The sequence below is a fragment of the Onychostoma macrolepis genome, chromosome 08, assembly GCF_012432095.1.
Source record: "Onychostoma macrolepis isolate SWU-2019 chromosome 08, ASM1243209v1, whole genome shotgun sequence".
NCBI classification, from domain to species: Eukaryota; Metazoa; Chordata; class Actinopteri; order Cypriniformes; family Cyprinidae; genus Onychostoma; species Onychostoma macrolepis.
In genome coordinates, this window is record NC_081162.1 from 27202967 (window position 1) to 27227664 (window position 24698).

The following is a 24698-nucleotide window of genomic DNA, read 5'->3' on the forward strand; positions in this document are numbered from 1 at the left end:
AGAGAAAGAAATGACTTGATATCAGTACAGATGAGAGTCTGAACAATGAGAAGTCTTGCATTTTGCACAGATGCAATGTTGTACCCACCAAATACTGCAGCGTCCCAACAAACGATGTGCACAGGCTGCTCTGGTCCAGCTCTTTAGCGTAACCCAGATCTATGATCTTATGAACCAACTACAGGAAAAGATGCAGAAATGCATCTTTAATTTAGCAATAAAAACAGTGCCATCTAAATGCTTTTAGAAAACACTTACTGCAAAATAAAGGACAATTTTTGATTAAACCTTACTGTTTAGTGAATCTCGCTGCACTCACCCTTTTTTCTCCCTGTTGAAGGACGATGTTTTCCGGTTTGAGGTCTCTGTGAATAATCCTCATCCCGTGGAGGTACGTCAGCGCTGAGGCTAGAGAGAGACATTTTTCATTAACAACTCAAATATGGCCTTCTCAAATGCTCATGTATTAGTTACATTTACATTTATATTTAGATAATGAACATAGTTTTATACACAAATGCTTAGCCAACTCACGCAGGTCCAGAATGTACAGTGTATGTTAATGTGTTTCCTTCAAATGTCTGTCTTGATATAAAATGTCAACCGTTTAACTAATTTTAACTACCTTACTCAGCAAGATTTCTTCAAACTGTTGCCAAAAGATGAGGAAGAGTCATATTTTTGTGCAAAAACAAAAGACAAACTGATAGTTTCACTCCAATGTATGCCATTAAAGCAGTGTCACTGCATTTACACTTTTTAGGAAGTCATACAACTAGTGATTTATTTATATTAGTGACTCTGCATATAAAACTCAAGATACACACACTTCACTTTTAAAGGGATAGTTCACCCAAAAATGAACATTCTGGCATCATTTAGTCAAACTTTATTTCTTCTGTAGAAAATGATTTTTCCAATGACTTTTGTGTTCTGCAGAAGAAATAAAAGCATACGGATTTGGATCAGTAAATGATGACAAAAATGGCATTTTGGGTGGACTGTTTGTTCATTAAATCAAAGCCAGCACTCTTACTGACTGCCAAAGTGAAATTCCAAGTAAAGTCAGATTATTTCTCTAAAGGCTTCCCAATAAACTCAATAATAAGGTCACATAGCAAAAGCCGTCCATATTACTGGAACCATGACTACTTACATATCAACTAACAGACAAGCACTATGATCACCGAGATCATTCAGAACTGCAATGTTTTGACTGAGGAGTGGAAACCGAACATGATGAGGCCGGTGACTAAATCCAGGTTTTCACATGATTGTGATTTCCCAGGAAAATTTCTGGCGGACCACAGAGTGACGTCAACATAGAGTTGTGTACGGCAGGGTGACTAAAGGACATAGTAGAGCCCTGCATTTCGGCCCGGGCCCGACGGGCCCCGACTTTTTTACATCACTAGGGCCGGGCTTCGGGACAATTTTCAAGTCATAGTTCACACGCAGGCCGGGCCTCGGACCTGTTTTAGTTTTCTCGTTATTTTTATATTTTAGATATCCATCCATTAGAGAATTGCCACACTGGTGGAAACAACAGGAGACCGTGATGCCGCGTCTGTCGAGAGCGGCTCGACGGTGTTTGTCCCGCAGCAGCAGCGAGCACAAGTGTTCTGCGTTCAAATGCACACAATAGGCTAAAGCTTGCCGCAAAGCCCCAGCAAACATAATTACCATGAATGTGTCCGGGAGAAATAGTAAGGAGATATTTGAATTATTTAGCCTACTAATAAACTAGTGTTTTCTGAGTCTGTTTCGCAAGGATGAAGTTGCTGATCCTGACTCGCTGTCTCCTCATTAGACGCGCCTTTAGAGAGAAATGCATCTTTATGGATCATGATTATAATAAAAGAGTTTTTGTTTTTATTTTTTTTATTTCGTTAAGTGGTAATTTAATGCTTTCTATAGATATATTTATCATGTCTGTGAGGCATGTATTTGCTCAGCTTCGGTTCATTATTGTGAAGCGCTCCTGTTCAAGACGAGACGGCAGAAAGTGCATCATGTTTGTTTTCTTTGTTTTATAAAAGCACAACGTTTTGTTGATATTGTGAGTGCACACAAATAAAAGTAGACCCTTTACAGTTCCGAATGATGTATTACTCTTACCTTTATCAGAAAAAAATTACAGCGTAGGCTATTTTAAGTTGTTTCCACTGAAAAAATAATAATAAATGCAAATGTTTGAGCTGGTGCCTCCATGTCCTACAGAGCGCGCTTTAGCTTCCACAAACTTGGATATAGGCTAGCGCACATTATTATTATAGCGCAAGGTTTAACATTTAAACATTGTTATATGCTTGAACTGTTTTAGTATATCTATAAATTTTATTTTACGCAAGTCGTGATGATTTGAGAAGGCTAAATTGATCAAACAAAGGCTATGATCAGCTCACTGACTGCCGCTGGCCGTTACTTTAAAAAACAAAAACTTATATTTAACGAACAAAAATGCTCCAAACGTTTTTCTAAATTAACTTAATGAAAAAACGATACGAAATATAATCATTTTGCCATTACATACAAAACTGAACTATTTTAATAGCCAAAACAGTAGTATAAGCTGTTTCGGGAGAAGTGGGGAAAAAGACAGGCTCAGGTCGAACACGGGCCGGTAATTCTGATGAGCTGTCGAACACGGGCCGGTAATTCTGATGAGCTGTCGGACACGGGCCGGGCTAGGGCCTGAGTGTCTCGGGCCAGGGCTGGGCTAGGGCCTAAATTTGAGGCTCGTGTAGGGCTCTAGGTCATAGGTCGTTTTAAATGTCACACGGTTAGTTAAAGGGCTCACTCTCATTATTTTCTAACACTCAAACCAGTATGATTTTCTTAATCTTTAGTGGAGCACAGTATGAGAAGTGCAATGTAATGTTTGAATGCTGAAAATGAGAATATATGGCAACTAAGATCCTGTTTCTCAGAACTTGTTCTCCTAAAAATAAGAAAAAAACCCACAAATCTCACATCTCTTCTAGATTTAAAAAAACAAAACAAATCTCAACACCCTAGTGAAAAATAAATATATTTGAAATACATTTATTTCATGCTAAGTATACTACAAATACATAAATACCCCGCATATTGTATACTTAAAGTCTGCTAAACTGGAACGACTAATTTTGTACTTAATGCACTTTAATCGTGCAGACATAGTGCTAAGGTCCAACTTAAAATATACTGAAGTATATTTGATTGTGCTAAAGTGGAACTATTGCAAGTATACTTCAGGTACACTTGCTTTTAAAGACCGATATTTTTCAATGATCCTCATTAATAGTGACATTAAAACACATTTTAGGCTTAATATTAAGAAATGTGCGTTGTGCACAAGTAGAACTCCAAATAAAGTTACAATTATGATTTTTATATCAGTAAGTCTCGAGCGATGTCGGTAAATGCGTTAAGAGATTTGAACTATACTTAGTATTTTACATGCATTACTTTTTTTTAGTGCTGTCAAACGATTAATCGCGATTAATCACATCCAAAATAAAAGTTTTATTTGCATAATATATGTGTGTGCACTGTGTATATTTATTATTTATGAAAATATTATTTACACGTATATTTATATTCACATAGTCTTTATATATACTTAATAAATATACACAGTACACACACATATTATGTAAACAAAAACTTTTATTTTGGATGCAATTAATCGCGATTAATCGTTTGACAGCACTACTTTTTTTACTAAGGCAATTTCAACTTGTGTTCAGATTTGCCAAAACATCAACATCTGCAAGCGAAAGTCTCAATATGAGTTGCTCCAAATTCATTTATATCTCTATACACTTACCGTATGACAACTATTGACTCATTTGGGTCTGTTTTTATTTCTACTGGGAGTTTCTAGGGAAAACTTCTGAAGCAAAGTTGATGGTTAAATGAATCATGGTTAAATTAAGCTAAACATCATCATAGAAAATCAAGTCATACAGGTTCGGGATGACATGACAGTGAATAAACGATGATAGAATTGCCATTTCTGGACGGCATATCTATTTTAAACCTATAATTTTGAGTAGATCTCCCACACCATTTCCGATGTGTTTTGTTTCTCCTTTTCTTGCTAAAAACGTCTTACACTGTATAACATCAGACTGCTTCTCTTGGGTACTGTGAGTTTGTATGAGTAGACATCTGATTGGTCTGATTCATACTCTCCAGCACTTTCAGCTACAAATCTGGGTCAAATATTTGACTCTGCTTATATTCTGACATTTACAAGACCAGATCCAACACAAACTCAGCTTCAGCAGAAATGTAAACAGATGCAGCCACCGCACAGGCATTCAGCTCGCACGTGTTCACCTGCTCACGTGATGAAGGTCAACTAGTCTGGCTGGCTGACTCAAAACTGTGCTGGAAAACCTGAGTTAAACAGCTGGATTTGTTATTTGTGTTGCGACTGATGGGAATAACATTGGATTTCCATTGGCTGGTGTATGCAGACTCACATATATCTTGAATCAGTGTCAGTACAGCAGCTTCTCTCATGCCACAACAGTTCTCAAGCAGGTTCAGATACTGAAAACAGAGATTATTTGAATAAAAACATGCAACTGAATAGAGCTACACGATTTAAGTGATTTTTCTGATTGCAAGTGCAATTTAAAATGCAAAAAAAAAAATACAGGTTTGCTGTGCTTGTTTGTCATTGCTGTTTTGCTCAAAAGTTTACATACCCCTTGCGGAAACTGCAAAAATGTGGAAAATCCCAAAAAATGAGATCATCAAAACATGCATGTTATTTTTTTATTTAGCACTGTCCTAATACTCTGTTGTTACCTGAATGATCCATGACTGTTTTTTACATTTTTTTTTATTTGTGATAGTATGCTTGGATACAACACCAAGTCAGAGATTTGAAACAAATTATTTAAAATTTTGGTTAGTTTTGAGCAAAATCTTAGTTATCAATCTTAGAACTAAAAAAACATTATTATAGTTATTTTTATAATGAGAGCACTTTGAAAATAACTATAATAAAATCAATCACTGCTGTTTTTCTTTAAACAGATGCTGTTTTAACTTTAACTTTTTTTTTTTTGTAGATTTAACATTGTCTTTAGATTGTCTAAAATTCAAAAAATCTTTCAGAGCTTCTTGTATTTAGGTTTTCATAATCCATTTGAAAAGAAGTATTACACATTAATGAATAAATCTGTATCTAAAAAATGTAATTTACAAGTGCCATGTTTGTGATTTTTATTCAATCCAAAACAGTGAATCTAATCACAATTCAGGCAAAAGTTCACTTCATGAATGACAATGACATTCTGATAATATTGTGTATCCCTGTACTAAATAAAAAATATCATGCAGTTTGTTTTGTTAAAATTATTAACATTTTCAAGATTCTGCAAGGGGTATGTAAACTTTGAGCAGAACTGTTTATACCAATATAGCTGTAAAATAATAATAAAAAGCATTATTATTATTATTAGATAAAAATATAACAATTATTAAATAAAAACTAAATAAGAAATATCATCATATTTCACTAAATTAGTACTTACAAAATAATTAGTGCTGTCAAACGATTAATCACGATTAATCACATCCAAAATAAAAGTTTTTGTTTACATAATATATGTGTGTGTGCTGTGTATATTTATTATGTATATATAAAGCCACACACATGCACCATATATTTTGAAAATATGATATATATATTTATATTCATATAAATTATATCATATATAAATATACTCAATATATAAATGTAACATATTTTTCTTAAATATATACATGCATGTGTGTGTATTTATATATACATAATAAATATACACACTACACACACATATTTTACGTAAACAAAAACTTTTATTTTGGATGCGATTAATCACGATTAATCATTTGACAGCACAAAAATAATATAATATTAATAATTTTATTTTACATGGCTGTCTTAATTTCTTCCTATTCAAACATTAAACCAATCAAACTTTTATTTTGATGCATCCTAAACAATAGGGAACCCTTAAAGCATCTCTTGTTAAGAAGCACTTCTTTAATTTAGGAAAGTGTTTGGTGCATGTTGTGCTTGGTGCAAGGATTTTGTTTGAAGCTAAATTTACTGAACCGAGTTGCAGTGAGGCACTCACAGATAATGAGCTGCTTGTGTGTAAATAAACACAGTGCCACGCTTCACTCTGAAACATGCAGTGCATATATTTATTCATTTAAATCGCATTTTGATTTATTGTGCAGCTCTACAACTAAATTATTATATTATTCATATGGTATTACTACGCTACATGTCCAAAAAACCCATGCTATCACCATAGTACATGTTCAAACACATTTCTGTCAGTGCCACACCTTGCGTAGGTCTCCTCCCTGGCAGTACTCCATGGCCAGCAATGGCAGGTCATTTGTGGCCAGTTTCTGGAGCTCTTCTGGAACATCTCTCGCCGCCACAACATTCATGTGATTCAACCTGCGAGAAGAGAGACGTTTCATCATAACGTGCAAACGACAGAGAACTCAACGTACATGCAACCCTCTCATAATCTGGGTTACATAATGTCATTATTAAAAATGTGTTTGTAATATTCAGACGCCTGGCTGGCCCTGCCCTGCACGAACCTCCCATAAAACACACGCTCAGGACAAAGAGGAGTAAAACCAGATGGATTCCAGGCACCATAACAGGATAACTGCAGCGCCAACACCTAAAACTATCATCTGAGAACATAAACAGCTCGTTTTAACCTTCACAGGCAAACATTCTGACATAATTGCTGTAATAACAAATATTAGGTCTCGAGTAAAGACGGGTGACTTGCATGAGAGGTTTTACATTGCATCTTTTTGGCTTTTCTTTATCTCGAAAAAGATTCAGCATCCAAACTGTGAAAATGTGTCACACTTTTTAACTTCCTTCAATTATAAGCCAATGCTTTGTTGTAACAAACCTCTTACTGTGTGCTTGAGATCTTCAACAGTAAAACGCCATTAACTCTTACTGTTCAAAAAAAAAAAAAAGTTTACCAGTTGCATCGATTCAATAACTGAAATTCAATTCACAAACTGTATAGTATGCAAAACTGCGTTTAGTGCATCACAAATCAAGCATGTCACTGGTGCCTGGTGCCTGGTGTCCAAATTTGAGGCCTACTCTGAACCCAAAAATGAAGTGATAATGAATTTTAAAGTAAGCTTTAAATGGAAATTCATCCTATCAGTTTTCTAAATGTATCTTATTGTGAACGTTACGAAGTAATTTTTTCAACAGAAATCTCAATCTTCCAATGAAACGACAGACTCTCTCATTTTGTCAGCTTAAACTCCGCCCCTTTCTTACACTCGACCGCAAGCAATTCAGCTCCGCCTCAATACAATCAGCAATCGATGGACAGAGCTAAATCCGCCAGACATTATTTTATTTTTTAAAATTGGTTTACTCGCATGTACGTTACACAACTGATCTATCACTAATTCCATTACATTGTGACTTTAAAGGCAATTTCTTTAAACTCTACACATGCAAACACAAATTGTAGCATTAAGGCAAAATTCTGATTCTGAATTCTGATAATTTTAGTCGTTGTAGAATGTCCCAATATTGCTGTATTATCGGTAGGGCTGCCCTTGACTAAAGATTTTTCTGATCAACTAATAGTCGTTCATTTTAAGCGATTAGTTGACAAATCACACATATATATTAATAAACCATATAATTCATAATAATGAGCCTTTATAATGAGCACACATAAAGCTCGCTCCGTCAGAATTACTGATTATGAGTGCTTCAGGGAAAAAACAGCAAGAAGACTGCCATAACATTATTGTCAGTCCTCTGTCGTGTGTTCCCACCTCTTGTTTCCTTATTTGGTCATGTTCCTGTCCTTGTTAAGTGTGGTTATTAGTTAAGTCTTGTCCAGCCATGTTTTAGTAATCATCTGTGATTGTCATGTGTATTTAGTTCCTGCCTGTTTAGTTAGTTTTGGTCTGGTCTACTCGTTATTCCCTGGTGTTCCTGTCTGTCAACCTTGCCTTGTCTTGCCCTGATGTTGTCATTAAAGACTATTATTTTGAAGTTTATCCTTGTCTGCGTGTTCCTCGTTCATCCCTGCTGTGTGCACCGTGACAATTATAATAATTAATTGATAAACTAGTGTTTTCTGTATTTTCTGCTCCAATGACGAAGTCAACAACACTGACTCGTCATCTCCACAGTGGACGTGCACTTTATACAGATTTTTTTTTTTAAAGTATTTGTTTTCCATTTGAATTGGTTCACTTAAAAGTAGACATTTCACTTTCTGTAGATACATTTTTTCATGTCTGTGAGGCATTTCTTTTTTTCTTCAAGTTCACAGAGACCTAGATGGCAGAAAGCACACCTTGTTTGCTTTCATTATTTAAAAAAAAACTAGTGCAGTCAAACGATTAATCGCGATTGTTTACATAATATGTGTGTGTACTGTGTATATTTATTATGTATATATAAATACACACATATATTTCAAAAATATTTACATGTATATATTTATATTCATATAATATATATTATATAGGCTATAAATACATAAATATAAACATAACCTATATTTCTTAAATATATACTGTACATGCATGTGCGTGTATTTATATATACATAATAAATGTACACAGTACACACACATATATTATGTACACAAAAACTTATTTTGGATGCGATTAATTGCGATTAATCGTTTGGCAGCACTAACAAAAACACAAAGTTTTGTTGTTGAGTGCACACAAATGAAAGTAGACCTTATACAGAACCGAAAGATGTATTACTCTTATCTGTATGACCAAAAATTAAGTTAAATGTAAATGACACCTGCGACTGAGCGACTTATAAAAATTTGATCGACTAACTTTTTTTGTCAACTTACGGTTAGTCAAATATTAGGGGGCGGCCCTAATTATCAGCTTCAATATAAGTTGTTGTTTGTATATTAGATATACCTGTAGAGTAGCTATCTGCATTTTCAAAAGGTTACACTGCAAAACATCATTCTTTATGAGTATTTTCATCTTGTTTTCCAGTTAAAATATCTAACATTCCTTAAAACGAGATAAGTTTACTTAAAAAGTAGCACTGCATCTAATTGTATCTTTAATAAGAGTGTATTTTGTCTTGGCATCTGCACTGGCAGATTTTTAAACTTTTTTTTTTTCCTTGTTTAAACTAAAAATAAGTGAATTTTTCCATTGCATTAAGTCAAAATACCCTCATATTACAGATGCATTATTTGAAAACTGTTACAATATCTTATGTAGTGTTGCTTTTTGTTTGAAAAATGTATAAATATTTTAACTAGTCAATATTAATGTACTAAGAAGTCATTTATGCAGTGTATCTAGAGTTTCAGAGTGGTTCCTCAACAATAACCAGTGTTCAGGATAACCAAACATTACACCAATCAGTGCTCTGAACCTTCTGGGAAAAAACCTTCTTGGAAGGTTATGACAGACAGCAAAGATTCATCACAAATGGCGTGTTATCATTACATGAGCGCTCACAGTGGACACGTCAGAGTCGAACACGCTCTGAGAATCACTGCTCATTTATCACGACGGGTGACTTTTATCAGACTGTGTGCCGGTTTGACGTCAGTTTATTTCAGAGCTGTTGCCAATACTGTCAAATACCCTGGAAAACATGATGGGATTCCTTTCCCTCCACAAAAAAGGGTGAGCAGCTCCAACCAAAGGTCAATTCTGAGACCGAACTCTGATATCATCATAATTAAGGGTTGATGGATCACTGAATGTGTGAAATAGGGAAACTCAGTTGGCCTGGGTGTGTTCCCCAAAAACATCTGTGTGTGTGTTTGTGATCATTGTGGTTTGGCTTTATACACTGAGTTCTACTAGATGTGTTTGAGTCCAGGTTTGTGGCTCAGACCAAGTCTGGGGACAGCCTGCTATAAATCTGAGAAAACCAACACGTCCCTGAACCCCTCGCGCTCGTCACATAACCACTGCAGCCTGGTTAACTAGCACAATCCATCCAACCACACCAGAACATCACGGAAACACTCTAACACTCAGTGAACGTTAACTATTCAAATACATATTAAGCAGCTCTAGGAATGGTTTGTGTGCACCATTTAACTCTTTCACAATGTGCAGACTAAATTTAGTATGATTGAAACCCAGATTGTGCTGGATGAGATTTCTTCAAAAATCTAAAACTATAAAAATTAACACAGTAGTATTACTGAGGACATGTGACTTGGTAATGCTATGATAATCTTTAAATATAAATACCAGTGTGTATATGGTACCCATTCAGTGACATCAAAGTACCACAAAATTTACACTTACTCTACTATGGTGCTTTTTTTCCCACTGGAAGACGCCAAAGATTGGTATAAAAATACTAAATATTATATAATTATTATATAAAATACAAAAAATGCATTAAATATGGCAAGACTGCTCGATTAGTATTGAGAACATGATTCACTGACTTGGGAAACATCATGCATTTACTGAATTAACTAAAATAAATAAAAAGAGCAGTGGATTTTTAACAGTGGATTTCCTTGAACTTAAAATATAATTAAACTGAAAATAAATAAATATACACACACACACACATAACTTCTGCTAATTAACTGATTAAAACTCACAACTATTTTTTGCTTCCTGTCATTTTGCTTTATTTGATGTTTGATTCATTGCAGATTCACTCTTATGTCATTCTTACTGAGGATGTGCTAAAATATATAGATTAAAATGTGTATATTTTTAAATAGAATGGAAGATATAGATAATATGAATGAATGAATGATGCATTTATATAGCGCTTTTATTGTGTATTGCTGTACACCCAAAGCGCTTTACAATCATGTAGGGGGGTCTCTCCTCAACCACCACCAGTGTCCAGCATCCACTTAATACCGCAGCTTTGCTTGCTTATTGCGTCCAAGAGCATCATTTATTTAAATCCATATGCCTTACTAACAAGTAACTATGCTTCTAACCACAGGTCGAGAGCAATAGTTCCAAACACATAAGATTGCAATGCTGTTTGCTGTTTTCGGGAAACACCGAACTATGCTGGTAATGACGGATCCTGCGACCATAGTTGGCTAATGATGCTTTTGGGAAATACATTCCTGACTGGCTAAAATCCTTTTCCAGCCATGCGATATTCTAGTGATAACAGAACTGTTTCACTAGCTCTGGGCGATATTCCTGTTCAAATTGTGAACCAGTTTGAATTCTCATTCAGCCCGTCTGCTGTTTCAGTTTTGTGCAGGCATGTTTTATGTAAGGGATAATCAACGGCTAGCTGTGCATTAAACGATTTGAATGCATGACGTTGAGGGAGGGTGGTTGCCGCCGCGAAGTGCATTCAAATCGTTTAATGCACAGCTAGCCGTTGATTATCCCGTTTATGCCATGGTCATTTGCCAGCATTCACATATTAAAGATGTTAATAATATTTGCGCTGCAATATTTGACCGGAACGATAAAAATGACGGTTATTTTCGTCTGTATTACTATTCAACTGTAACTATATGTTACTATGGTTACCAATGTTTATAGGAAACGCATTAATATAGAACGTGATTAAACTGACCTGAAACTACCTGTGCAGTTCAACGAATTTAATCAACACCTGCCAACCAATCAGAATCGAGTATACAGACAGACCATGGCATAAGCAGTATAGTTTCACAAAGCTAAGGTCAAACCTTATAATTGAAATTATACACTCTAATTTACATAAAAAACTGCTCATGCTAAATGTAACATGTTTGTTCGTATTATGATCAAAATGCAGAAAGAGCAATAAAAAGAGCAGTGCATTTTTAACAGTGGATTTCCTTGAACTTTAAATATAATTAAACTGAAAATAAATAAATATATACACACACACAATAACTTCTGCTAATTAACTGATTCAACTCACTACTATTTTTTGCTTCCTGTCATTTTGCTTTATTTAATGTTTGATTCATTGCAGATTCACTCTTATGTCATTCTTACTGAGGATGTGCTAAAATATATAGATTAAAATGTGTATATTTTTAAATAGAATGGAAGATATAGATAATATGAATGAATGAATGATGCATTTATATAGCGCTTTTATTGTGTATTGCTGTACACCCAAAGCGCTTTACAATCATGTAGGGGGGTTTTTCCTCAACTACCACCAGTGTCCAGCATCCACTTAATACCGCAGCTTTGCTTGCTTATTACGTCCAAGAGCATCATTTATTTAAATCCATATGCCTTACTAACAAGTAACCATGCTTCTAACCACAGGTCGAGAGCAATAGTTCCAAACACATAAGATTGTAATGCTGTTTGCGAATGTTCGTTTGAACTATGTTTTCGGGAAACACCGAGCAATGCTGATAATGACGCCATAGTTAGCTAATGATGCTTTTGGGAAGTGCACTCCTGACTGGCTAAAAGCCTTTTCCAGCCATGCGATATTCTAGTGATAACAGAACTGTTTCACTAGCGCTGGGCGAAATGGTGAACCGGTTTGAATTCTCATTCAGCCCGTCTGCTGTTTCAGTTTTGTGCAGGCATGTTTTATGCAGTATAGTTTCACAAAGCTAAGGTCAGACCTTATAATTGAAATTATACACTGTAATTTACATAAATGTAACATGTTTGTTCGTATTGTGATCAAAATGCAGCGGTTCTGCAACTATTTGATTCATATAAAGGCACAGTCAGGGGAAAACCATGATAAACAGTGAAACCGGCAGAATCCTAAAACAACAAACCTGATTCAGTTTTTTTGGTCAAACCACCCAGCACTACGTTTCACTGTTTGTATCACTCCGCTTGCAGTATTTCTCACAGCGAGTGTCATGGCTGATGCCCAAATCCACTATAATTTTATAAATAATACAGTTTTTGTGTCACGGAATGTAGATTTTAGGCGAGTGTAAGGTCCTCGCGGTTGGCCCAAGGAAGGAATCCAATAGTGGATAAAGGTTTCGCGCAAAGTTATTAAATTTAAGTTAAATTCCATTTTATTATGACCTCGCATTTGAGTTAGAATGCCAATTATTATTGATCATTTATAGGATAATTTATCTAAACATCTGATTATTCTGTTTATTCTTTAACATTATTGTAATCGTTCATTTAGGTTCGCACACAGATATCGCTTCGGCCGTTAGCATACCTCACATACTCGCCAGTCTTTGTTATTAGACAGAGGTAACTGACTAATACTTTAGACGGCCACTCCTATGCTTGCTCATTCGAAAAGTACTTTTATTTAGCCCTCATAGATCTGTACACACTTGAATAAAGCAACATTATCTCTAGTCAGAGATCATGACCACTACTATAGATATAAGCCAACCAACATTACTTTCCCTGATAGTAGCTTTGAGTTAGTCATGCCATGGTTTTCCATGCACACTTAGCTAGAGTAATATTACAATAAACATAGGTTAGGCTCACCCTATTTAGTTTGGTCGAACAACATCCAGCTGACCTAAATGGAAATTCACTATAAGCCATTACAGTCTAAGTAAACTTGAACTAATACCAAGTGTTAGCCGGATCTCTAAAGATACAGTTGGCATGCTCTATGCTCCATCTCAACTGAATTTTAGTCCGTTACTAACCTGACACAGAAAATGCGTTAACAAGGATACAACGTAATCTACTAGAGTCAATGATTACAGAGTAAAACAGAATAAAATCAAATGTAACAATTTATTATCAGTCAGGTAAATATGCATTATGCCAATTACATGCCAATTCAAAGATATCAAATCAATACAAACCATCAAATTCTCAAAGATGAAACTAAAGGTCCGTTCACACCAAGGACGATAACTATAAAGATAACAATAAAGATATAGTTAAAAAAATCGTTCTCGATATTAAAGAATAGCAGAGTCCACACCACAACTATAACGATAAAGGCACAGAGAAACGATATCGTTGGAATCACTTTCAGAACGAGTTTTCCAGCTGATGTATGATACAAACATTGACATCCAATCAGAATCCATCTTGCTATAAGGAGCTCGAGAATTTAAAGCGGTAGACGCACATGTGTTTAGAATAAACAGACGATATCGTTCGCTGGTGTGGACGCTAATATCGTTATCTTTACAGTTATCGTCCTTGGTGTGAACAGGCCTTAAGGCCCCGTTTACACTAGTGCGTTTTTATTTTAAAATGCATGACTTTTACTACGGTTACGCCTATCGTTTACACTACTCCGGCATTTTCGAGGTTGAAAACGGAGACTTTTGAAAACGCTGCAGACCGAGTTTTAGTTTGAAAACTCCAGGGTTGCGTTTCAGTGTAAACAGACCAAAACGGAGACTTTTGAAAAAGATGGCGTTCCCAGGGTGAGTAAATGATGACTTAATTTTCATTTCTGGCTGAACTAACACATTAAACTCAAAATTATCTGGCACAGATGGTACAAAGAAACAACTGTCCCCTATTGTCGCGGACATGTTGTGAATCAATATTTCTTCAAAATAGTTTGCATGTGTTCACACCCAAATATGCCTTAATACAATAAGCAGTTTTCAATAAACAACTGGACATGAATACGGCCACAACAAACTCACCCCTAAACCACTAACAGGAGGAAAACCTCCAGAAAAAAACAAAGATGCACTCTCTCCTAATTAAAGATGAGCCTGAAGGTGTTGTGACGGCGAAAAAACCGATGTTGCGGCCGCAAGACTGGGTCACTTTTTACTACTGTGGTGTCATAAATTCATCCCTCTTTGTTTTGCTCAGAGCTTTTGTTCATAAAAACATATATAAATAGCTGAATAACAACGGAAGGCATTGCGTGGTCGCTTAATGGACTGCACATTAAAACATGGTAAACAGAAGAGAATAAGTGGGTGAAAAATTCCACGAAAATAGTGCTTTCTCTTTAAAGAGGCATCAGCTGTGATGTGAAAACCAACATGATTCAGCCCCCAAAAAAAACAGATGTAGTTATTACCGGAATTACTGTTAATGGGTCATAGCATACTTTGTTTTCATTGTTTCATCACCGGAAAGTCTACTGACAGAGTTTGTAGAATTTTTGCACAATAAACAGCAATAGTTTGTTTTTAATGTACATGTTACAGGCTCTCTGACGCTGATCAGACGTCCATGTAAACGCCTCTTCGGATCTGTGTGCGTGTGTGTGTGAGAACTGTAATGACCTACAGGTGGCAGAAAACAGGAAATTTACAGGATATACTCACCTCTTCATGATCTGAATCTCTAAACTCCATCTGCCCTTATTCTTGGCGCTGAGCTCTTGCCGACACTGTTTGATAGCGATCTGAATGGCACTTTCCTGCGCACACACACACACAGATATACCAACACATGTTAGGAAACATCACAGACAAAAAGCAAATGTTCAAAAAGATTTCATTGATGTATCAGATGGTAATACCATGGTATTCTGATGCGGCCACAAAAAATGGTGGAAATGATCCAAGGGCTTAGGGTTTGATTTTGGCATTGGTGGGGACATAACGGCAGACAACAGACATTTAATTGCTTGATCAAAATTATTGCTAGGGACAGTTTAGTAGTCGCTGGATACTGGTAGGGACATGCATAGCGTCTCTACTAAATTCTACACCCTTGAAAATCACAACAAGCGATGTCTCACTTTGGAAACTATAGTTAACTCCTTAAATATGAAGAGGTCAAACAAACAGATTAATGAGCTAATCCAAATTTCACAAAAAGCTTATGGATGTAATTATAAAACAAGTCAGGCTTTGCGGTGAGTTGCTGTTTTCGTCACTCTTCTGAAAAAATTCATTCACTTGTTTTGGTAATGTACCCACACACAGAGAAAGTTTGTCAGCTTTTTTTAATGTTCATCCAATTTCATTTTGTATGTGACTTTTCTTTCTGTTATAAAGATGTTTTCTTTGGATTGTTTGAGTACTGGAAAGATAATACAGGAAAATATAACTTAATTTGTGTTTCCTTCTAGCTAAATTTCACATACATAAACAAAGAATTACTGGCTCAAAATATCTCTTTCCTTTATTCAAAGTTGATCTAGACAAGTACATAGAAACTATCCAAAGCTCTGTTAATCTTAAGTTGTGAAAACTGTATCTCTATATTAAACCTATGAAAAAAATGGTTACTGTAGTTAAACTATGGTAACTACAAATTAACCATGGTTTTGCTACACTAACCATAGTTTAACCATGGTATTTGTGGTTACTACACTTTTACTATAGTAAATGCAGTTAAATTTTAAGGCATTTTTATTTGTGTATTTGTTCATTCTTTGTTTTTTCTGTTTTGTTTTTACAACTCTACTGCCTTAATCGTTTGATATTTTGTACTGTTTAATAAAAAACAAATCGGAAAAAAAATTTGCGATACGGGTATCGAAGTACCGATCTGAATTAAATGATTCGCGAACCCGCTCCAAAGTCCCGATCTGAATCTAATGATTCGCGATCATTCATTTCAGATCGGGACTTCAGAGCATGGATAGCGAATCATTTCATTCGCAAAATGATTCACGAACCCACTCCTAAGTCCCGATCTGAATCAAATGATTCATGAACGTACTCTGAAGTCCCGATCTGAATCAGATGATTCATGAACACACTCCGATGTTCCAATCTGAATCAAATGATTCATGAATGCACTCTGATGTTCCAATCTGAATCAAATGATTCACGAACCCACTCCTAAGTCCCGATCTGCATCAAATGATTCATGAAAACACTCCAATGTTCCAATCTGAATCAAATGATTCATGAACGCACTCCTAAGTCCCGATCTGCATCAAATGATTCATGAACGCACTCCAATGTTCCAATCTGAATCAAATGATTCATGAACGCACTCCTAAGTCCCGATCTGCATCAAATGATTCATGAACGCACTCCAATGTTCCGATCTAAATTAAATGAGTTGAGATACGCGGTCTGAAGTCCCAATCTGAATCAAATGATTCATGAACGCACTCCTAAGTCCCGATCTGAATCAAATGATTCATGAACGCACTCCGAAGTTCCGATCTGCATCAAATGATTCATGAACGCACTCCAATGTTCCGATCTAAATTAAATGAGTTGAGATACGCGGTCTGAAGTCCCAATCTGAATCAAATGATTCGTGATACGCAAAGTTCCGATCTAAATCAAATGATTTGCGAAACGTGGTCCGACTGAAGCACTTCGAAAAGCTACGTTTCACCCATCACAATATGTGCTTTTTGAAATCTTTACAAGCGATGTCTAAATTAGAAAATAAATGGCTCTTTTGATCTGTTTTTCTAGTGAGTCGCTTGAACTGAACGATCAAAGTCACGAGTTTGAATCAATCAGAGCGGTTCCAGTGTAAATGACTCACTCAATTGATTCGTTTTGTCTGTTCCTCTGCTTTTCGTGCCTTCGCCCATGTGTAAACGACGCTGTCAGTACTACTACTGGTTTAGTTTGCTAGTTTTATGACATTAACTGAAATAAGCAAAAAAAGTATAACATTTACAAATAAAACACCCATATTTCCATTCCAAATCTACGAATATATTCAGGTGAGGTAAGTGGTTTACTGCTAACTAGTGAAAACAATATATTAATATGAGCGGCACCTCAAAATACATGCTAGATGAAAACACAGTGCATTATCATAAAGTTTGTAGCTTAATTCCCTCTATTTTAACGGAATATGCAGTTCAGTTTAAGAGGAAATCATTTGAAAGCATCCAGTCTCCTTCTATCATTAAAGTGAATGTAATTATCAGTATATATTGTAATAAATATTTGAGAAATTATTGTTGTATCTGATTGTATTAGTCTAGAGTAATAGTCAATGTAAAAAAAAAAGCAAATGGGAGAAGCAGATGAACACAAAACAACATAGCAATATAAAGTTAGATCCTTGGAGCCCAATGTGAGTTTACAAGCATATAGTAATAAATTAATGATAAATGACAGATGATAAATGCATGAGTGTCTATGTTGGCGAATAAAGAATTACGTCGTACTATAGAGGAAATCAAAAAAGGCGGCACTTGAATTCTATTTTGCCCATTTCCTATTTCTCTTCCTTTAGTACACTCGACTTCTCATGACAGGAATTGTGACATCATGCGGAAACGGAAACGGGAGAAAGACAGAAACCAATGCAATCAGGTGAGTAAGCGAACGTGATGCACTGCATTTAGTAAACTACATGACATCACGTCAAGAGTCTTTAACTGCAGTGACACTGCAAAAACACTAGCGCTTGTGCTATTCATTTATTATGATTATTTGATTATTCAAGCTGGTCTCAGACGTTTGCACAGATGCACCAAACCACAGTATTTCCACACTGGTATCAGTGAGTGGCGCCAACATCCGCTTCACCAACACCCTGATTATTAGTAATATGGCATGATATCATACTACTGACCATAACAGGGTGTGAGTCTGACCTCAACCTGTGTTGGACAGGATTCACAGACAATAAAACCTAATCTTCTTTTTTTTTCCCACCTGTTTTATGGTCCAGGAGGTGAAGATGGTGCATGTGTTCATTTAGTAAAGTACCAGCACACCTCTCAGTACCAGAGATGATTTACCTAGCAAACAAACCGCAACTAATTAAAGCTGTTAATGTTTAATGTACTTGAGCATTCCTTAAAGGCTACACAACTGTCATGCTCAGAAAACCTCTTTAAGAATGTGTCCATGTGTGTGTGTGTGTGTGTGTGTGTGAGAATATATATCAGTGAGTGATCATGAGGTCACCCGTGACAGGAAGCGCATTTCTCATTGTTCAAATCCCAGTGCTGTGCAGAATAAACAGTGTGAATCTGAAGTGCCTCTATTTTAAGACTTTCACACACCTTTATCCAGAATGGGGTGGGCCATTTACTGACAGACCACCAAAAAAAGAACTGTAAACCCAATTTGAGAAACAAATGAACATGATATGTGACTTTATATTACATCCTTTCTTGATCCTGGAATAGCATTCTTATAGAAGCATCATTATCCTAAACCAGTTTTTTCATGAAATGCCATTTTTAATTTTCCTAGTTGAACAATGTGCCATACTACAACCTCATTGATATAGTATTAGAGTTTTTGTTTATATTTTGAATTAGATGAAATATTTTACATTTTCCGTTTTAATTTGAATGTTTTACTAGATTTATTGCATTTTTGTTACTTTTTTAAATTAAATTTTAGTTTGTATAGTGTTAGTTATTTTAGTACGTCAACATTAACTAACTTTAAACTCATTTTATTTCAGCTAGTTGCCAAAGCAACATTTCTCATTTTTGTTTGTTTTTATTTTATTTCAAGTAATCACATTTTTTATTATTTTTACCTTATTAATAATAACCCTGACTACAACCTTGAATTTTTATATATGCATACATGTATAATTGCATGAATGCATGCATAAATACGTTTTATAATAACCATTTAGAAAAGTTTAACTGAACAATTAACAAATTTCAGTCGAAATCTGAACATGATTATTCGTTATCCCATAAATCGCAAACTTATTTGCGATATTTTATACTTTCGAAGATCCTAAAAGTTTGTTTATAAAATAATATTTCAATTAATAGATTTATAATTTCCACCTGAAGAGTGAATCACTTATCGTAAATTAATGTACTTATAGTGTGCATTTCTCCACACTAAAAATGACCACCTGTGGCCACATATATACTATGAAAATATGCGTTTCACAACGTATTTGAACAAGAACCAATAAATCAGTTTAATGCATCTGCCACTCCACATGATCCTAATGCACAGCGGACAGTAATGAGTAATGACAGTGTCATGAGAACGGCTTTACAGTCATCTACTTCTGCTTGTCCAGTCAGCCTGACTTACTATACAACACTTTAGTCTCGTTTTCACTACATTCCCAAATTTATCATGCCATAATTCAACCCTAAAATAAGCAGAACATGAAAAGTTGATAAGAACATTGTTAAAACCCTAAAACTAATCTGACTGCCTGATATGAATAGTATTCCAGCTCCTGGAAGGATGTTGATCCAGGAAAATGTCCTAGTGTAAATCATGGTAAAGGCATAGTTCACCCAAAAATAACAAATTTGCTGAAAATGACCCTCACCCTCAGGCTATCCAAGATTAGGATGAGTTTGTTTCTTCGTCAGATTTGGAGAAATGTAGCATTGCATGACTTGCTCAGCAATGGATGCTCTGCAGTGAATGGGTGCCGTCAAAATGAGAGTCCAAACAGCTGATAAAAACATCCACACCACTCCAGTCCATCAATTAACATCTTGAGAAGCCAAAAGCTGGGATAATATCAAGGATACTATGACTAACAATGCACAGAAACTGTGTGCGTCTCTGTGTTCGGCTAATGTCTCCAATGTTACTAATAGCGAAACTTTAAGTTCATTTTCTTCACGAACAGCGCCGTTGTTACCTCACTTGTGAGAAGTCATAGTTTATAAGTTGTTACAAGTTGTTACTTACTACAACATTAGTGCGTTTCCCTGAAAATAATTGCACAGCTTAGAACGTTCATCAGCCAATCAGATTCAAGCATTCAATGGCCCCGTAGCAGGCCTATAAATTATGTTATTATTGTTTTCTTTCCACACAAAAAGTATTCTCGTAGCTTCGTAATATTATGGTTGAACCCTTGATGTCACATGGACTATTTTACTGATGTCCTTGCTATGTTTCTGTGCGTTGATCGTGGTAATATCCTCGCTGTCTATGAAGGGTCAGAGAGCTGTCAGATTTCATCAAAAATATCTTAATTTGTGTTCCGAAGATGAACGAAGGTCTTACAGGTTTGGAACGACATGAGGGTGAGTAATTAATGACAGAATTTTCATTTTTGGGTGAACTAACTCTTTAACATCTTTTGAACCCAAAAGCTGCGTGTTTGTAAGAAACAAATCCATCTAGACGTTCTAGTTTCAAACTAGGGATGTTCATTTTAACCGTTTAACCGTTAACCGACCGATAAGAATTTTGACTGATTAATACAATCAGTTAAACAGTTTAAAGTCACTTTATTTCTTTATTTTTCAGTAATTTATCAAAATATTTTAAAAGGTTTGCTGCATGGTAAAATAAGCTACGCGTATAAAAAAACAAAACAAAAAAATAAACGTTTTTTAGAGAGAGAGAAAAAAAACATGTCTCCTATTAGTCGCATTTTATTATTTCATTTAGAAATAGGCCGACGCGAATTACAAACATTATAATAAACACTGTAAACATATATAGGCAATTTTAGTTCCCCTCACTCCTCAACAAATCCTTTCAATTAACAGGAGGCTATTTAGAAAAGAACAAGAATTAAAAATGTAAGAAGCTATAGGCCTAGCTATATAAACGACAAACCAAAACCAATTAATTTAGGCTAAAACGAAACTGAAACCAATGTTGGGTCTCTCATTCAAACAAAATCAAATATTTCCGTATTCGTGATGTATTTGAATGCCAAAATATTATTTACCTTTTATGTATAGGCCTACTTCACTCGCGTTCCAATATCCACGTAAAACAAAACGTTTTGCATAACTTCACGGCGGTATGGTGATAACGCTTAACGGCACAGATTTTACTACACATTTAAACTGAGCAGTGTGTTGTTGTTTTTTTCTCCATATGTTTGACTGATTTTTTTTTATAATGATAATGAACAGGCTGCATTGTCAAGGTAGAATTGACTGTGTGCACGCATGCGGCGCTGGAGCAATCATTAGATTTTTTTCCCCTTGCAACAGTGGAAGCAACTACTCCTTTTAGTCATGAAGATAATCGGAATTGTAAAAGTTTTGCTTTTATTTGTGTACATTCACAATAAAAACAAATCTTTGTGCTTTTGTAAAATAAGCCAAAAAAATAGGCCACTTTCTGCCGTCTGGTTTCCTTTCGCGCTACTTGTTGCACAGTTTCTCTTTCGTTTTCTTAAATTATGATTTAAGTGAAAATATATTTCTCGTATAGGCCTATTTATTCGTTATAATATATATACCTAGCTTTATTATGTTTTTCTCCACTGCAGAAGCGCTGCAGGTGCGTGATGTGATAGCTATGATGACTATGTGAATCCTCATGTTCTGTTGTTTGCTGCTTTTTGCGCATGTAAAATTAATCCCCGGAAAACAAATGTTAGTATTTTTAACGGGTCATAGACACTTATTCTTGCTAATTTAATTCAGTTCTAATTTAAAATAATCTTGTCGGTTAACGGTTAATAATCGGTTAACGAGCGTCGGTTGGCGGTTAGGAAAAATAACCGATATGAACATCCCTATTTTAAACCATTGCTTCCAGCTAAAATACGAGTCCATAATCCATATTAACGCTTTCTCCAGTGAAAAAGTCCATCTCGTGCTGTCTCTCACATTAAAAAACACTCACATATTTGTTTAGAACTTTTTTTGGCTTGTAAATGGTGCTTGATGGCTGCAGATTTCTCTCCTGATTCAGACAAGACCACTTTTTCACAGAAGAAAGCGTTATTATGGATTATTGGACTATGGACTATTTTAGCCAGAGTCAATGTTCTGAATTTAAAAACATCTTAATGTTGGATTTGTTTCTTAAAAAACATTCAAAAGACATTAACTGATGGACTGGAGTGGTGTGGATTATTGTGATGTTTTTATCAGCTGTTTGGACTCTCATTCTGACGGCACCCATTCACTGCAGAGGATTTATAAAGGTGAAATGCTTGTCTGTATCTTTGTTTTAATGAAAAAAGGAACCATACTGTACCTTATTTTGCCAGAGAGTGACATTCCCGAAGCCTCCGGTTCCCAGTCGCTCCTTCAGTTCCCAGGGGCCGCACATCTGCGGCTGCATGGAGGGTGGACGGCTCATGACGGGCCCTTGCGATCACTCACATACAAACCCTGCAGAGGAGAACAATATCAGTGCAATGTCAATCTATACAACTAATGTTAAAAACACAAGATCCATAGGTACAAGGACGGGTGCATATGTGTGTACAAATGCTTAGAACATGAGCTAAATCTGGCATCCAAGGAGGTCCTCATTATTAAAAATGATGCATACTAAACTATACAATGGTGTAGTATTAGACTATTATTATGTGATATATATATATATATATATATATATGTGTGTGTGTATGTGTAGCATAAGTCTGTATGTCCTCATTTAAACAACTAAAAATCTGTGTGAGATTTAAAAACAAGAACATGAACTACTTTCTGTTTTTACCATGGTTGAATATTATGTGACTTTGATGGCATGAAACACATTTTGTTGTTTATAATCGGCGCATCTTTGTTCGTAAGATCAGATCAGTTTAACAAACGTTCATAAAGCTGCTGTATTACTTAAGAAAGCCACCTAAAGATATAAAGCTGTTTATTCGGAGTATATTGTACATATGCGATAAAGCAGCTCGTGTAGACTTTGACACATTGTACAGTCATTAATGTGAAGTGATTTTACCTGTCAGATTTGATCTGATCTACACGAAAACACAATCCTCAAAAAACTTTTCTCCGCCTCAGAACAGATTATTCCTACGATCTTTACACATACGCGGATTTCTTCAGTAAATAAATGTTTTAAGACTGTGTTTTGAAAGCAGAAGAGCGTTGAGTTTCTCTACTTCCTGAAACTTTCCTTTCCCGTAAACATTGTAAAAGCGCGGACGAGAAACATCCGTACTCACGACAGGCTACTATACTACACATACTACGATACTCAGCACAGACCATCATTATACTGTACAATAACGTACTTAATAAAGAATTATACTAGACTATACCACACACAATCCCTCTAAAATCAGTCTTTCTGAACAGGTTTATAATGAGAAGTTAGTTAGTTATGAACTTTAGTTTCTAAGAAGTTTAGATCTATCTATCTATCTATCTATCTATCTATCTATCTATCTATCTATCTATCTATCTATCTATCTATCTATCTATCTATCTATCTATCTATCTATCTATCTATCTATCTATGTGTCACAGCTTCCAGTACACAGAGACAACAACAACACACATATATACACATATACTTATATATATATATATATATATATATATATTATCGCAATTAATCGCATCCAAAATAAAAGTTGTTGTTTACATATGTACTGTGTATATTTATTATGTATATATAAAACACACATACAGTATATATTTTTTAAATATTACGTTTATACATTTATATATTCATATTCTTATATTTTATATTATGTATAAATATCTTTAATATATAACCATAACATATTTTTCTTAAATATATACATGCATGTGTTTGTATTTATATATGCATAATAAATATACAAATATACACAATGTACATATATTATGTAAACAAAAACTCTTATTTTGGATGCAATTAATCGTTTGACAGCACTATATATATATATATATATATATATAAGTATAAATAAACCACACACACACACACACAAAAATCTAATAAATAAAAAATATAATAATAATAATAACAAATTGTATACAGGTGTGCTATAAACAAAATAGAATAGAAATAGAATAAAAAATAAGATGTAGGGTGATGAATAAATAAGGTTATTGCACATTTTTATTGCACAGTGGGAGAACATTTAACTGTTCATGAGGTAGATTACCTGGGGAAAGAAAATATTATCTATCTATCTATCTATCTATCTTCATCAAATTTCAGGATGTTAAAATCATTTAAAAATTTCAGGCCAGGTTTCACCAAGCCAGCATCAAA

General features: G+C 35.1%; 1 protein-coding gene across 1 annotated transcript in view; it reads right to left on the reverse strand.

Annotated features, from left to right (window-relative positions):
• Window positions 1–23604, reverse strand: part of ikbkb (inhibitor of nuclear factor kappa B kinase subunit beta) — a 37587-nt gene extending 13983 nt beyond the window's left edge. The window contains exons 1-7 of the mRNA XM_058783973.1: window positions 23433–23604; window positions 22728–22864; window positions 15216–15310; window positions 6340–6457; window positions 4473–4542; window positions 320–408; window positions 89–178 (exon numbers count right to left, since the gene is read on the reverse strand). Of these exons, the coding sequence (XP_058639956.1) occupies window positions 89–178; window positions 320–408; window positions 4473–4542; window positions 6340–6457; window positions 15216–15310; window positions 22728–22832 (567 nt within the window). The 5' untranslated portion in view covers window positions 22833–22864; window positions 23433–23604. The remainder of the gene's footprint in view (window positions 1–88; window positions 179–319; window positions 409–4472; window positions 4543–6339; window positions 6458–15215; window positions 15311–22727; window positions 22865–23432) is intronic.
• Between the last annotated feature and the right edge of the window lie 1094 nt (window positions 23605–24698).